The 15,749-nt window shown below is 32.4% G+C and overlaps 2 protein-coding genes across 6 annotated transcripts in view; one reads left to right on the top strand and one right to left on the bottom strand.

The window, feature by feature from the left end:
- The window catches only part of LOC129235181 (uncharacterized), a 39,064-nt gene extending 24,704 nt beyond the window's left edge, over window positions 1-14,360 (top strand). Inside the window, exons 2-4 of the mRNA XM_054868875.1 lie at window positions 6,836-7,010; window positions 11,280-11,377; window positions 13,465-14,360. Of these exons, the coding sequence (XP_054724850.1) occupies window positions 6,836-7,010; window positions 11,280-11,377 (273 nt within the window). The 3' untranslated portion in view covers window positions 13,465-14,360. The remainder of the gene's footprint in view (window positions 1-6,835; window positions 7,011-11,279; window positions 11,378-13,464) is intronic.
- An 87-nt stretch (window positions 14,361-14,447) lies between these two features.
- Window positions 14,448-15,749, bottom strand: part of LOC129235177 (uncharacterized) — a 193,223-nt gene continuing 191,921 nt past the window's right edge. For all 5 annotated transcript variants that reach the window (XM_054868866.1, XM_054868867.1, XM_054868868.1 and 2 more), the window contains one exon: window positions 14,448-14,575. In XM_054868866.1, coding sequence (XP_054724841.1) covers window positions 14,525-14,575 — 51 coding nt within the window. In that variant the 3' untranslated portion in view covers window positions 14,448-14,524. The remainder of the gene's footprint in view (window positions 14,576-15,749) is intronic.

Here is a 15,749-nt window from a genome sequence, read left to right as displayed (position 1 = left end):
ACAGCTCACCTGTCATCCTTATCAGCAAGGGGAAGAATTTGGATGTAGCCCTTTATAAACCAGTTGGTTTTTTAAACTATTTGTTTATTCTTTTTCTTGTATCGATTCCACTTTTTATTAAAAAAGAAAAATCACTTGCAGCTGTTCGTTCATTGGAACAAAGAAATTAAAGAGTTTGATTCAATAGCCGAGAATTCCAATCTTTTGACTCTGCATTTATTCTATTTTTGTACTTTTCTTTCAAATAGGTATATGATGAAAATCCTTTCTCGTACAGATATGTTATGCAAAATAATAATGAAACTCGAATGGCTTTTTCTGACAGAACAGTATATTCATTTGTCACACGGAGCCAGAACTGAATTAACGAGTGATCTTTATAGAACTAGCTTTTAGTGAACTATCACGGGATAACTCTGAATTTTTGCTTTTCCTGTAAGATTAGGGTATATAATTGCCATATTTATATTGCTTTAAAAAAATGAAAGGGGGTAGTTTTATTCAGACGTCCTGCATCCCCTTTAGTCTAGATTAATGAGGTTCTACTGTACTGAATTTGCTGCCGCACATGGAGAGTGCACGTGATACTTTCTCCGCGGGAAGTGTTATAGCGTATAGCAGGGCTGTGGAGTCGGAGTCGAAGAGTCGGAGTCGGACTGATTTTGGAATAAAGGAGTCGGAGTCGTTAGAAAACATGCCGACTCCGACTCCGGGCTTCTTTTTTTCTTTCCTTTTCACTGACTCTCCTTGCATTTTTAAAAAATTGATTACCGATTGGTTCGATTACATGTATAAAAAGATACTAATGAGAAAATAACTGCCATTATGGCAATCAGCTAGCTTGAATGCTTACCGAACTTTCTGTAGCCGTCCCCTAGTTTGCTTGCTTTTTAACTTAACTAATAGCAACTGTCAGCAAACGGTTTTGTTGAATAACATTTTCAAGTAATCACTTTCAAATAAAAATAGAAATATAGTGTTTTGTTCTATCTCAGTTTAAAATAGTAAAAGAAACGTAACAATTTAGTAAGTCGACGCCCGTAGCTAAGGTTGAAACGTTTAAGTGTAATTGGCAAATTCAAAGAAGTTCTGGCTAGAAAGCACGAATCCAAAAGATTCGATGAAATAATCTAATGTTTCTTTTCTTTATTAAGACTATTTCTGTAAGCTTGGTTCTCACTAAAAAGTATGGAACAAAATAAGTGTAAATGATTTCTTGATTACAACACTCAAGAATTGCAGTTAATCTTAAAATCTATATATTTAGGTTAATTCTAAAGCAGCCAATAAAATTTAAATTAAAAATTGAGCGAAGAAGAAATATAGGTATAGTAAAAGCTATTCGTACAAATTTGTATACAGCCGCGTTTTGTGTAAAATTAGCTCCTAACGTATATGTGCCCTATATTTTCGTTGAAATTTTATTGATGAAATATAATTTAAAATATATTCGCGAAAATTTTCAGAATTAAAGTATTTATATTTTTTATAAACTCTGAAATTAACTTTGGGTGTCATCTACCAGATGAATATCACCCGGGGCAAACCACTCCCTCTCAAGAACTTGTATTTAGAAAAAAAGTTTTTTTCTCTCTCAAGCTATAGCTTTCAAAAATTGAAAGCACACGATTTGATCAATATATATTTGTTAAACATTAAAGGGGGGCAAATTACAGATAATCATTTTCAAAATTTTTAAAAGGGGTTTTTTAGTCATCTCACTTTTAACTCGTAACTATTGGAAAGTTTGATTTTTAAATTGAATTTATAACGTTGTATGACGTCTTGGGTTTACAATAAAAAACAAAATGCGAAATTTTCATAAAAAGGAATTAATATTTCAATCTCTGTTAAGAGGTTTTCCCCCTTCCCTTGAATGGAGAGAGGGAGTTGAAAAAATGCAATTAAAAAAATTTTTAAAAATCCGGAGTCTGGCGTTTCAAAATCCAGGAGTCGGAGTCGGGGTCGGAGTCGGCCATTTTCCTTCCGACTCCGCAGCCCTGGCGTATAGTTTGTGGATCATCGTTCTTCCTATTCTTTGCGCGCAACAACTAGCTCGTTAAAAGCGGTGTTTTCGTAACATGGATTTTTATTTCTTCAGTAAAATGATGGAAAGACCTTCAAGGTCGACGTTAGCAGAACAGGCATTCTGCCACATCCCGGCGGTTTCCCGAGTTCAACGTCTTGATTTTGGGGTGACTCACACTAACGGCCGGTCCCCACCCTCACCTTTTCTCGAAGCCGCAGCATCGATTTTTGGGGTGCTCTGCTGGCTCTCCAAGTGCAGCTAGCTATCAATGGCGGGTTTTCCTCACGCGCTCACAAATTACCCGGTTCGTTTTGAATTGTGATAATTACCGTTTTGACAATGCATGAGAGAAAAAAAGTATATGTACAGGAAATTGAAATGAGCCTGTTTTTGTGCCAATGAATAATTAAGTTGTATTTTGAAGTAAATGTGAGTACTTGTTAAATCTCAAAAAGAAAGGGCTTCGTTTGACGTGTGTCTGTCTGTGGCATCGTAACACCTGAACGGATGAATCTTTTTTTTTTTTTTTTTTTGAAAGGTGTCTTTATGGAGTGTGTTCCTAGCCAGGTTTGCCCCATTTATCACCCGTTGGTCATATAGGAAACTCAAATCTGATTAATGCGGCCCGTTGTTTGAAAGGTGACTTGATCGAGAGCCTGTGTGCTTTGCCAGTGGCACCCAACCTAAGGCCCGCGGGCTGTTTTGAACCTGCGTTCTGGGATCTTTCAGAAGGACCGAACATCTTCATTCGAAATAAAGAATAACTGTTGCAATTTTGGAGTTGAATCAGTGGCTGCTCGTGCCTTAATTTAGCGGCTGGGCCCGCTGTGTAAAGTTTTCACACTAATATTTATACAGACAAAATGAAGAGAACTATAGTTAGTAATGCTGAGCAATAAAATATAATCCTTTTCGAGCTTCTCGTCAAGCGTCAAAGTTGATATTGGTGGTTTTAGAAAATAATCTACTTGATTAGTTTTTTTCAATTTCAAAGTAAACAATCGAAATTTAAAGACACCCAACCCATGCAACTAGTAATAAACAACACACGGCATTAATCAAACTAATATTACACTCTTAATACCAGCAACGATTAAGTTGATTACGCAGCAGCATTAATTTCAATTTAGCCATGGTTCCTTAAATCAGATTACGAAATCGGTAACAATATTTTATCTAGAAACGGTTTCTTTAATTGCCAATTTATTCTTCTTTTTCAAAATTAGAATTACCTTGAATTTTTATTGCGTGAAATCACATCACAATACCCAAGAGTCGCATCTCATTGATAGTTGTTCAATTCATTTTTTTGTTCTTTTTTGCATTTAAATAAAATATGTAATTCTTTGAAATCTTTGCATGCACTTACTGATTAATCGAAATTTTTTTAAATGCCATTAAATAAAAATCAAAACACTTAAGAATATTTCAATTTTATAAAAAATTCTAAGGCTTTTTTTTTGTTTTTGCACATATTTCAGAAATCTTTTTTGCTAAATGATCATAATAATCATTTCTAAAAAGCTGTGCATTTGTTTGCCTATTCTATTAATTAAAAATATTCTGTCGTTAATGATGTAAAAAATCATAACTTCCATAGTAAATTTTGTTTATAAGGATATAAAAATTTTTCAACATTTTAGTAATTTATAAAGTGCTTATCCAATCCACAGTTTCGTTAAATATATTGTACTGACAACAAAACGTATTGCTTTGAAGCTGTATCTTCAATATAAAAAAATCCTTAGCTATTCCAATAACATGGAAACACACACACACAACAAAAAAGTTTTAATTTTGAGATCTTGAATTCAAATTATGCTTTTCGCAATCGCGAATTGCGATAGGCCCCTACTCGCTGGGTTTCTTCTTTCTACTAATGGCTTTTATCGCAATCATAATTTGAATTCAAGACGTCAAAATTCAAATGAATGTCAGGGGCAGGGTATTGGATGCTATATGCTAGATACTATTTTCATGTAAAAAGGATTGTGTGAAGTCGATGTCGTTTATAAATTAATTCGATTCCGAAGCACATGAACACCTCCATTATAGCATAAAGAAATAAAATTAAAGGACGGATGTCATTCAACGGTCAAGTGAAAACAATAAGCAATCCGTGATTGCTCAAAAAAGTTCATGTAGAAAACGCACACCTAGCGTAACTGACTTAAAGCCAATTAAGCTAAAGCGTTAAAACTCCCATAATTTTTTAAACAATCTTGGAGTTTTTAAATCAACAAAAATCAATAGTTTGGTCATTTTTAAGGTAATGTAGCTGCTATGCCTTTACGGACTTAAAGCGATGTACCGGATCAAACTGAAACAATTCAAGTTTGTTCCGCGATATAGAATACTTTAGCCAACTATCAGAAAAAAGAAGAAAATTGAATAGATCTCATCCAGTTGAAGCTGTTTTATAAAAGTTTCGGACAAATTCAGAAACTTTTATTAGCACCACACTCAAAAACTGATCTGTGCTGTGTGGTGTTTGAAAATAAAAATCTTCATTCAGAAATTCCAAGAATTCCGCTCATTTTCGTTCCAAGCATTAAAATAAATAAATAAAAATATGCATGAGATGCGGTAAATCCATAAAATTGCTCATCCCTTTTCCAGATATTAACAGCCGCTTAAGATTAAAGACGGAAGAAATGAAAACTTTTTTAAGACTTCAAAAAAGGAGGTTATGATGTTTTCGGCTTATTCCAAGATTACTGTACCGATTAGAAAAATTCTTCTTTTGAAGGGTATACTTCCCAGATGGTTCTATGGTAATTTGGTCAGGATCTGATTAGGGGTCCCGGAGAAATCCAAGAAACTTTGAATTTCACACGTTGTGGATACGTAATTCAGCATACGTCAGCGGGCGGAATGCATCACAGGTCACGTGGATTTTCCGTGACCGGTGTATTTTCACAGCAAAGGTTTTGCCTTCGTCTTGAACAAGAATTCTCGCGACTATGGATGATTAATTTTTGCCGCCGGTTAATTTTCACTCATAGGTGTTACCAATGTTTTACTACGTAGCAAAGCAGTAAATTAAATATATTTTGCTACTTTAATAGCTGAATCAATTACCTTAATATTATTTCATGTGGGCTCCTTTTTTTCTGCCCTCCGAGCAGTTGTTTGCGTAAATTATTTCCCCCTACGGTTGCTCTTCTAAAACTGCTGTTGGGTGAAGATATTTATCCAAGGGGCAGCGAAACTGCTGACCATGCAGCAGGAGTCTGGGTGACACGGACTTGCCGTTTTGGTGTTTGGTTGAATCGTCGTGATTGGTTAGGAGCGGAGGCGTAGCAGGGGCAAACCAATCGAAGCCCCAAGAATCATTCTCAAAGCTTGCAAGCGCGAACGCTAACAGATGGAAAACTTATATTTTATTAGCGATATGCAAAGTACTAGAGATTCAATCTGTCCCCCAATTCTTTGTATTTTGTTGTTTTTTTTAAACGTTATTTATGAATAATTTATTTAACTGTGCATAATTTTTCTGGTGGGGGGAGGGGGGCAAGCCCACCCGACCCATAGTGAGGAGCCGCCCCTGAGCTGAATAGATAGAACTTTGTTTCTAAAAATCAGAAACTTTCTTGTGAAAAAATAAACATTTAGTAATAATTCTTCACTGTAAACTGCAAGTATATTAACATTTTTTAAGAATATTTTTGATTCAAATTTTAAACATCGATATTGAAAATACATCAATGTCGCACCACTAATAACCACTTTATTTTATCAAATGGCATGCTGTTTTCCTTAACTGTGTTTTCTTTTTTGTTTTCATAAATGGGAACAATTTGAAAGTCCCAACTACCTACAGTTTGAATTAGTTCCAGTTTTTGACGTTCTTTTATTAAATTTTATGTGTTCAAATAACTTTTACGGGCCCCCCTCCATATTGTTTACCTATATATTTCACCGCTCATTAAAAAAATACTGGGCCCCCTTCAGGTTCGGGCCCGGGCCAACAGGTGTCCCCCCCCCCCCCCCCAATGTGCTCGACCCTGGTTGAGAGTATCTCCTCTTTACGGTGATGACACACTTTTGTGTGTGTTACCCCTTCCTTCTCCTTTACCACACACTGTCATCTTACAAACCCCTCTCCTTAAAAGCCTGGCATCATTTGTAGACGGCCCCTTAGAGATTGCTGATCGCTGATGTAACAACTGTGAGTTTCTTTATTCCAAATACATTTTTCTTGGGACAGTAGTTTCTAACTTTTCTAACTAACTTGTGCGATTAGGTTTGCTTTAAAAAAAGTTAACTTTACCCTTTCTAAAGCCGTTCCCAGGACAAATTTAACCTCGCCTTCCTCTCACCTCCTAGTGGATCTGGATTTCCTCGCTTGTGTTGCAAAGGGCGAGTTTCTTCTTTCATTGGTCATGTGTCATGGGTATTTAAAATATTTGTGTTGGACGGAATAATAATTTTTAAAAGTTTTTCTTTTTGATGCATTGTGTACGTCATTTCATGATAGAAAAATTCTTCGATTGGAAGGTTGTAATGCCCCAAATGTTTTCACATATTTGTTAAATTTTATTATTAATTTGTAATCTATCGCTTTTTCTTTTTGGAAAAAAATAAAAATTTTACTTTTAAATTAGTTCTTTTTAATTGTCATTTTACATGGAACTTTATATCACATTTCTTATCGTGGAAAAGCTAATCGAAAGAGTTATATTGAAAATTTTGTGACATTCTCATATTATGGGGCCAATCTCTTTTTTCAAAATTTAACTATATAAATAACATTGACATCTTTCAAATATAAGATACTAGTTTTTGTTAATCCTTTTCTTTCAGGTCACACAACAAGAATTAAAAACTATAGCAGATGGAATGAGAGCAAATCCTGCGGCGTTTCAAGAAACGGGAATCTATCTCGGAAATGAAAAATATATCTGTTTATATGCTGAACCAACCTTACTAAGGGGGAGAAAAGGAAGTTCTGCCTTAATTGTTGTTGCAACTAATACATGTAAGTATCAAACTTTAATTTCATTTTAAGCAGGTGTTTTGTAACGTTTGTCTTCCTTTCCTGGAATTAACTGATCATTATTCATTTGTTTAGTTGAAAAGTTTTTCCAAATTTTTAGCAAATTTGAGTTGCAAAATTTTCGTTTAAAACTGCTATTGGGTCTTGTTGCATGCAACTGCCGTATTTAATCGTATATTAGCTCTTTCTACTTCAAGCAGTAGTTCAAAATTCTCACACTTTTTTTTGCCGACCAATTTTTGTTCGTGCACTAAAAACACTGGAATTCTATTACTGCTGCATTCCCACATAGACACAAGTTAAGATTATACTTAGTATCCCCCCCCCCCCCCATTCTGTTCAGAGTAAAGCCTTAGTTTTTCATTCTTTTGATTTAAAAAAATACTTCTATTTCAAAATTTTCTCCAATTTTGGTACTTTTCTTGTGTGGGAGAACATGAAGAAGCTGACCCCCCCCCCTTCCACCTTTAACTTTGATTTTCTCTGAAAGAAAGCACTACAAAAAAAAGTCACATGATGCTGTACAACTAGAAACTTTTTGCAAATTGCTTTTGAAATAAGTGATTGTATCAAAATGTTTACCATTTGTAGTAATTCGGTTTCTAATTCATTTTATTATAAGAATCACTTTCTCAGTTTCTTTATTACCTTTTAATTACTAATTTTAACTTAAAGGAAAAGATGTTAAATATTCTTTTTTTAAACCGCATTTCTATTCCTTGGCTTTTGATTGGTTGTTATCGTTCTTTCTCCTGTATTTTTATTAGTTTACTTTTAATTTGTTTATTTCTGTTCCTTGATTGTCTGTTTTCCCGTTTATGTGTCCAGTCCTTTTCATTAACAACTTCGTTGTTGTGTGCTTTTTTTTGTTTTTGGTGATAATGAAGGGAATTTCTGTGTCCTTGAAGTAGTTACAGTTGCAGTATTTTCTTGCCAATTTGGTTTAATTTCATGGATTTTTTCCATTTTACTCATATTTTAGCATCAAGCATTGTTCACCTTTCAATTTTTTTTTAAACAGCAAAAAGTGCCCAAATGTTTTGAAATTTACATGAAATCTATCTTAAAATATAATTCAATACATATATTATTGAACATCTTACGTTCAGTTTATTTTTTTTAATGCCACCCTTGTATATTTATACAAATTTATATTTTTTCCCAGTGCCGGGACCATTTTAACTACACGCATTGCCACAAGTTAGCGCAGATTGAAAATGTAAATTTCTGGACGCTAATCCGAGTTGGAGAGATTGCTTACATATCCAATCAATGTCAGTTTTTGTTTGTTTGAATTAAAACATTATTTAGTAAATGACTCCAAAACGTTCTAATCTTATAATTTATGAAAATTTACTATTGTTTTCATCTGTGTATGTAATTCTTTGTTTTGTTCATTGCATAAACATATTTGCTATTTTCCTGTGGAATTTCTTGTTAATCAAAGCGATTCCTATCTTTTTTTTTTTTTTTTGCATTTGACCTCCTCAACGTTTGGCAGTGAGTGTATTTAAATACATTTAAAGAAAGATGTTTTTTGATTAAAAAAATCTGATTTGTGAATGTGTAAATAGTTTTGTGAATAACTGAAAGCAAATCTGAGCTGGATATTCGTAGTTGATTTTTAAAAAAAAGTCCACTTTGACCAGATTCTGGATTAAACGTTATTTGGTACTTCCTAATTGTTGGAAATTATACAGCTTCAAAACTAAGATTATATATCATTTTAGGTGTGATAGTTAAGATGCAAAAATCCAAATTCATCTTAGTAATTGTTGGGAAAAACAGTAAAACCTCTCAATAAAGAACACAAAGGAGACTGGACATTTCATCCCTTAAATAGAGGTATCCCTTCTTTGGAGGTATACAAATATGCTAAGTATTTAACTCGGTATAATTTCATATTAAACATTTTTTTTTTTAATTACGTCCTTCAAATAGTTAAAGGGGTAAAACATTCAACTATTTGCTCTTTCGAGCATACGAAATCTTGCAGTCCAGTATAAAAATGAAAAATCTCCAGGAGGAGAGAGCGTCTTAAAAAAGTAGGAATCGCGGTTCTTCCAAAGTTAACTAACCGTAGTAAATATAAATGTAAACTAATTACATTTAAGATCAATAATTAAATGTTTCATGGGTTCTGACATTCAGAATTATTCAAATTAGAAAAAAAAATATTTTTTTAAATTAATGTTACATGGATTTATGTTATGTCCTGTCATTTACAATGCAACAAACAGTGATCACATTTCAAGTTTTCTATACAAAGCGTGTCATGAACGCTACACTGACAGTCTAGGCTGAGCCCATATGATGAAAAGTGAACCTTAAACTCCAATGAATTCAGTATTTCTAATACATTCTATGCATTAACATTTGTAATGAGGTTGTTTCCTTCAGTCAAAAGCAAGAGCGCCCATATAGGGGGGCAAGGGGGCTCGATCCCCCTTTGAAATTAGAACTTCTTTGCTTTTAGTACTTTTTTCTTTGTAAAATGTAAAAACATTTCTTCTCCAGCCATTAATGAATAAGTTATTAAAAATGTCAAATTTTTAATGACTCTAATCTATCCTGAAATCCGTTTCCACGGGGAAAATATCCAGCTAAACCACGGGGAAAATGTTTGAGCCCCCCCTTGCAACTTTGCATATGGGCACCCATGGTCAAAAGTACTACTTTTAGCTTAATTGTATCAATTTCAGTGACTAACTGGCCCGTGGTTGCGTAAAAACAATATAACCAACAGTGACATCATTTAAATTTCAAAATTAAGTTAGTTTAATGAATGGAAACAAATTTTAATTTCTTAATTTTCCAAAACTTTTATCTAGTAATATTTTGAATGTCAAGTGCTTGTATGTGCATAAATTGATGACTATAAAATTCTGATTTCTTAAACAATAATTCCAGGTTTCGTACAGGTCATGGAAATCCTGGAAAGTCATGGGAAAAAAAATAAGTGAATTTCAGACCTGGAAAAGTCATGGAAAATTGAAATTTAAATTGAAAGTCATGAAAATTTATTTCAAGTCATGGAAAAATGTCCTGGACAGAGAGAAAATAACATTAACTAATAGAGCATTACAAATATTGAGTGATGCTCAAAAGAGTTATTAAAAGTGGAAAATTGAATGATCCCAAAATCAAATCTGAATTTTGAAAAATTATTGTATCCACTTCTTTTGCAGCCGCTTGCCTTTTTTGGGATGTGATTTTACTGCTTGGACATCTCTTATTTTGAATTTACTGTTATTTTCAACACTTCTTATGTTTTATATTATAGTAGCGAACTTGCACGTTCTTGGTTTTGTCACGCCCACTCAAAAAAGCAATTCAATTGCATCCGAGCTCGATTCTAGTACTCGTAAGAACTTTGTTATTAAATGTATTAGAGTTTATCTTAATTTGTTGAAGGTTTTATAAAGTAAAGATCTTTAGTCAGGCGATAGAATACAGAAAAAGGGGAATTCTAATGCTCTAAAGTAGTACTACAGTAGTGCCCAACATACGGATCACAAAACTAATCCATGCGACCCACTGAGTGTCAAGAATCAAACATGTTCTGGAATTTCTGAATCTATTACTTTATATGCATTTAAAAATGTGAAAATAAGTAAACAAAACAAGTACTTTTGAATCAGAAGATTGATTCATTACTGAATGTTTTTTTCAAAAAATATCTGGTTTAGAAACAAATAACTAAACTATGTGGCTTTACTTTAAAGAACCAAAATACTGTCAAGTTATGTGGATGATTAAATGCGCTGTTGACACTGAAAGGCCACTTTTGAAGCAAATTTATTGAAACTTAATGATGACTCTCATTCAACCTTTGTCCCATTCATTATCATTCTGTTTATATATAAAAAAATAGACATTTAAGCATTTGTTTCACTGCATTATTACTTAACTTAAATTTAAATGATGAAGACAAATAAGAATAGTTTAGTTTTTTAAGTGTACACTAAAAATTTTTTCCATTACTAGTAAGTGCTGCAATGAGGCTGTGGCATTCCTGTAGACACTTTGCTAAAGCTCATTTCCAAAAATTAGCAAGTTTGAGATTATGTAGTGTTATTCTCTTTGTAAACAAGGTCATGAAAATTTTTATTGAAGTCATGGAATTTTTTTCATCCAAATAGAGTATGAACCCTGTAATTCAAAATCAGCCTGTACTTAGGCTTGATTAGGCTGTGTTATTGATGAGTTTTTTAAATATTTATGTAACTTGTATTGTTTGTTCACTCATAGGTTTGTTAGTTGCTGCCACAACAGATGGGTTTCCACCTGGTCAACTAAATACAGTGGTTGAAAAATTAGGAGATTATTTGAAGCAAAATAATTACTAGGTAGGTTAAAATTATAGATTTTTTAGTTTTTGTGCAGCATACAGCATTGATTTTTTTTGTCATAGAAAAGCAATGCAATTATTTTAAGCAATGAAGTGTGGTATTAAAAACAAAATCATGCCTGCCTTGTAACTTCAATTACAATTTGTAGCCTGAGCCCAAAAGAGAGAAATAGCTAGCTGATGTTACAAAATTAATCTTGGTTTTTAATTTTCTAAACTGTTAAAAACATTCAGAATTTCTAATGCAAGTTCCCTTACCTAATATTTAATATTTTATTAAATATTTTATCTATTCATTATTTTATTAAGAATTGAATATGGTAAGCTGTACAGATCCTAACTTAATTTTTCTTCCCAACATTACAGTTGCTAAAAACATTTTGGTTACACAATACATTTTAGAAAGTATTCTAGGAAAAGGAATTTCACTATCCATTCCTGATCATGTTGGGCCTTTAGTTGTTAAATGTTTAAAATGAATATAGCAATACAAATAATGAAAATTACTTCAGAATTGCAATGATGCATACCCATTAGTTAACTCGGCAACTATTTTCATTTATGAAAATATAAATAAGAATAAATAGATAAATCATGCTAGCAAAAAAAGTGCAAAATTTAGGCATTAAATTTTAACAGTATATGTTGTTTGTATATGGATAAAAGGGAAGCTTTTTGAGCAAAATATATTAAGATTGAAATATTTTATTTGTTGGAAAGAAATTGCTTTTCTTTGTAATTGCAGCAGGAAAAAACCAAAAAAATATAACTACAAATGAAAATAAGATCTATGTCCCAATAAACATTCCTTTCAAAAATAAAATTATTTAAAGTTCAGAATTCATGCATTGAATCAGATTCAATCCACACACTCACCTCCATCAAAGTTAAATCTCTTTGTTTCTTGGAACTAACGACTAATTATAAATACAGAATTTTTGTGATTTCATAATAATGTTAAATACTTTTTGAACTTAGAAGAAAATAATTCAATCTTTTGTACGGGCTCTGTGTCAAGTTCTTTCTGAAAAAATGTTTTCAAAGCTAGTATGCACACGTGCGCATTTTGACCTGGAGTTTGAGTTCAACTTTTGTGGTTTTAAAGTGGAATTTTAAAAATTGATCAAAATCAAAAATTATTTTCCTATGATCATAAAATTAGCCTCAAAAGTTGTGTAAGTTATTAGGGGAACAATCAGACAGACTGATAACTTACAGATAAAAAATATATACACTATGACTTCTATTGTATGCAAGGTAAAAACTAGCTGGATAAGAAATTGTGGTCAACAATTTATCACGTTCTGCATTTGATGTCTTTTTCACCTTCATGATGAAATTATATTGCCTCCTAACTAAATTTTTGGTATGCACTATTGTTGAAAATCTACTTCAAATATTAGTTCACAAAGTAATTTAATTAGAAACTTCTAGCTATTATTTCTATCTTAAATATTAGAGACGTACCGAGTAGCACTTAGGCTGAATACCGAGTACTCGGCTTTTCACTACTTGGCCAAGAACCGAGTTCCAATTATGTTTTAAGAAGAACCACGACACAATAGACCTCCATGTCTAAATAATATTTATTAAAACAAAATTCCAGGTGAAATTTAACTACGCATTATTGAAAAGGTTTTGTTTTGCGTCAATAATTTTACAAATATAAGTTATTTTTCAAACTAAAGTTAAACAAATACATAAAAGGTAGGATTAATCAAGTTGGAATTAAAACAAATTATATCAATCAATACTGCTAATCTGCTAAACGTAAATAATTTTAAAAATCAAATGGAACAACGTTAAAAGCACAAATGTGCAGGAGCACTGCAGACATGTGTTTCTGCATTACAAGGAACATCTTTTTCAGTGCATAAAATGTGAGCTGATGAATGTAAAAAAAAATTGGGTTTTTTACGATGTCTTTAAATCTACAAGCTCACATTTTGTGCATTGTAAAAAGCATTCCTTGTAATGCCAAAATAAAAGGAATAATTTCTGTGAAATTTTTCTTTGGAAAATTATTTCTTGAAATTGATTTTGTGTATTCTATAACTAATTATAACTTTTTTTTTTTCTTTTCAGATTCTGTTCAAAATGTTTCTTGCATACTTGCTTATCGATACAGAGTAATTGTTTCAGAGGATCTGCTCAAATGAAATTGAATTCTTGGAGGGAATTGTCCGATTTTTTTTATATGGAAGGAAAAACAATTTATAAACTGAAAGTTTAAATTATGATATTTTACTGTTGAATATGTTCAGTATCCCAAATTTTTGAACCAATGAAACCAGATTTGTAAGCCCTTCTCTGCTTTTCTCCCCTCCCCTCCTATTTTTTAAGCTGTTCACCCAATTTTTAATGCTTCATTTTATAGCTAGTCAAATTATTCTGAAATAATCTCTGTATATACATATGCAATGATACTTACGAAGTATGTTTCTATTGTTTTATATTGTATTGTTCACATATTTTATTAGTCTTAAATTGTAATACATACAAATTTTGAATGTTTTACTAACTATTGGCTGGATTACACTTTGCGCTTACATTGCAGTGTTGACTTGTTCAGGTGTAAATTATTGTAAAAGAACCTCGATGAGAAATGGCCTTTGATTTACTGTGATGTAGCATTTTGCATGTATGTAAACTTTTTTATACAAATAAAATCTTTGGTACATTGAATGTATGTTGCAACAATAGTGTATAAGTGCTGCTTTTTTCATGCTGCATAATTGTCTGCATAATATATATTTGTTGTCTGTGTGGCAAAAATGTTTTAGAAAAGATTAGCTGTGACTTACTGTGTATTTTCTCATACTATTTGCTTACAATGTCTGGTCAATTGGTGGTATTCCTTTAGTGGTGCCAACATATTTTCATGATGAAATTGTTTTACAAAGCTTTGTAATACTAATAGTTTTTGTATTATCGATAACTAATGTTTCGGCATCTTTTTAATTAAATTTGTCACTTCTGTACTTTGGCTTTCCTTTCATTTTGTGGAACTCGAGAATGAACTTTCAAAAGTGGCATTTTCCACTTCAAATCACAGATTTTAGTAAACAATAAAACCAAAAATATTTTTCTATAAAAAAATTTATTTTTAAACATTTTTAATGTGCAATTATCTTCAACAGTGTATTTACTTCTTTTTTAAAATGCTACGCCATACGCTTCTTCTCTTCTTCTCCACCTAAAAAGAAATGCACAAAATTTTAACTTTTCAATAACCATAGCAACCATAAAAAGCAAATCCAATAGTTTTTCTGGCTGTTATGCCGTCACTGCTCGGGTTTTAGGTACAAAATGTTTATTTCAAAGGGGAGCAAAAAGGAAAAACAAGACTAGTAAATAATAAAAACGTACTAATTGTTTTATTGTCAAAGCTAAACCGTTGACATGCTACAAACTGTTCATTTGTAAGTATGATTTTATCACTCATTTAACTCCTAATAGTTTCTTTCTTCCCTTTTTTTTTTGGTCACTTAACTGTTCTTAAATTTCAACTCCTCAAGATAAAGCAACCTCCCTCCACCTATACTCATGAGAACTATTACACACGGGATGTAGCTTCAAAACTAATAACATATCTTTAGTATAATACTATTACAGCTGTATTCGTCTAATAAACATTTGTCAACAGGTTTATCAAATATGTAACTACTTGCAAAAACCTTTTTAAAAAAGCATCTAAAAATCTGCATTAGCCCGAAAGAAATTATAAAGTAACACAGGGGTAAAAGTACTCAGAAAAAGTCTTAAGTTCAATAAATTAAAATAGCTTTGTGCCGAAAAGTAAAATAAGAAATAACGTCAAAAAGCACAAATTGCAGATCTCGTTTTTCGGCGTCGTGATGAAAAGAATTGAGTCAGTGAGAAGCAAAGGGATGTAAGTGACAAAATTAAAAATTTGGAGATAACCAGTACATATGGTAGGTGAACCTCTCCTCTGTCTTGGGGCAAGAGATGGTACAAGTAGCCCTGGTAGTTGCTGCTGTACAGCATGATTTAGAAAAAAATTTCAATGAAAGCCTACCTAGGAGCTAATCTTTAAACGCGTTTTACTGAAAACTTGAAAATGTCTACATGCATCCCTTTGCTTCTCACTGCCTCAATTGTCTTTCCAACCGTAAGCTCATTTCTTTTGCATTGAAAAAAGGAGTTCCTTGTAACGCCGAAACACGAGTCTGCTGTAATCTGTAATTAATGCTTTCTGACGTTGTTATTTCTTATTTCAGTTTCTTAAGTTCAACTGCACCACTCATTTATTGAATTATCTTTTCCCTCGAAAAATTAAAATGAATGAAGCATTTGTGGAACTTGGGAAAATTTTGAGCTCGTAGGAGAGGGGTGGAGGGAGCTTCTCT

This window comes from Uloborus diversus, chromosome 2 (assembly GCF_026930045.1).
Source record: "Uloborus diversus isolate 005 chromosome 2, Udiv.v.3.1, whole genome shotgun sequence".
In the NCBI taxonomy this organism is placed as follows: domain Eukaryota; kingdom Metazoa; phylum Arthropoda; class Arachnida; order Araneae; family Uloboridae; genus Uloborus; species Uloborus diversus.
Note: the sequence above shows the minus strand (reverse complement) of the source record. Positions and strands in the feature narration are given on the sequence as shown.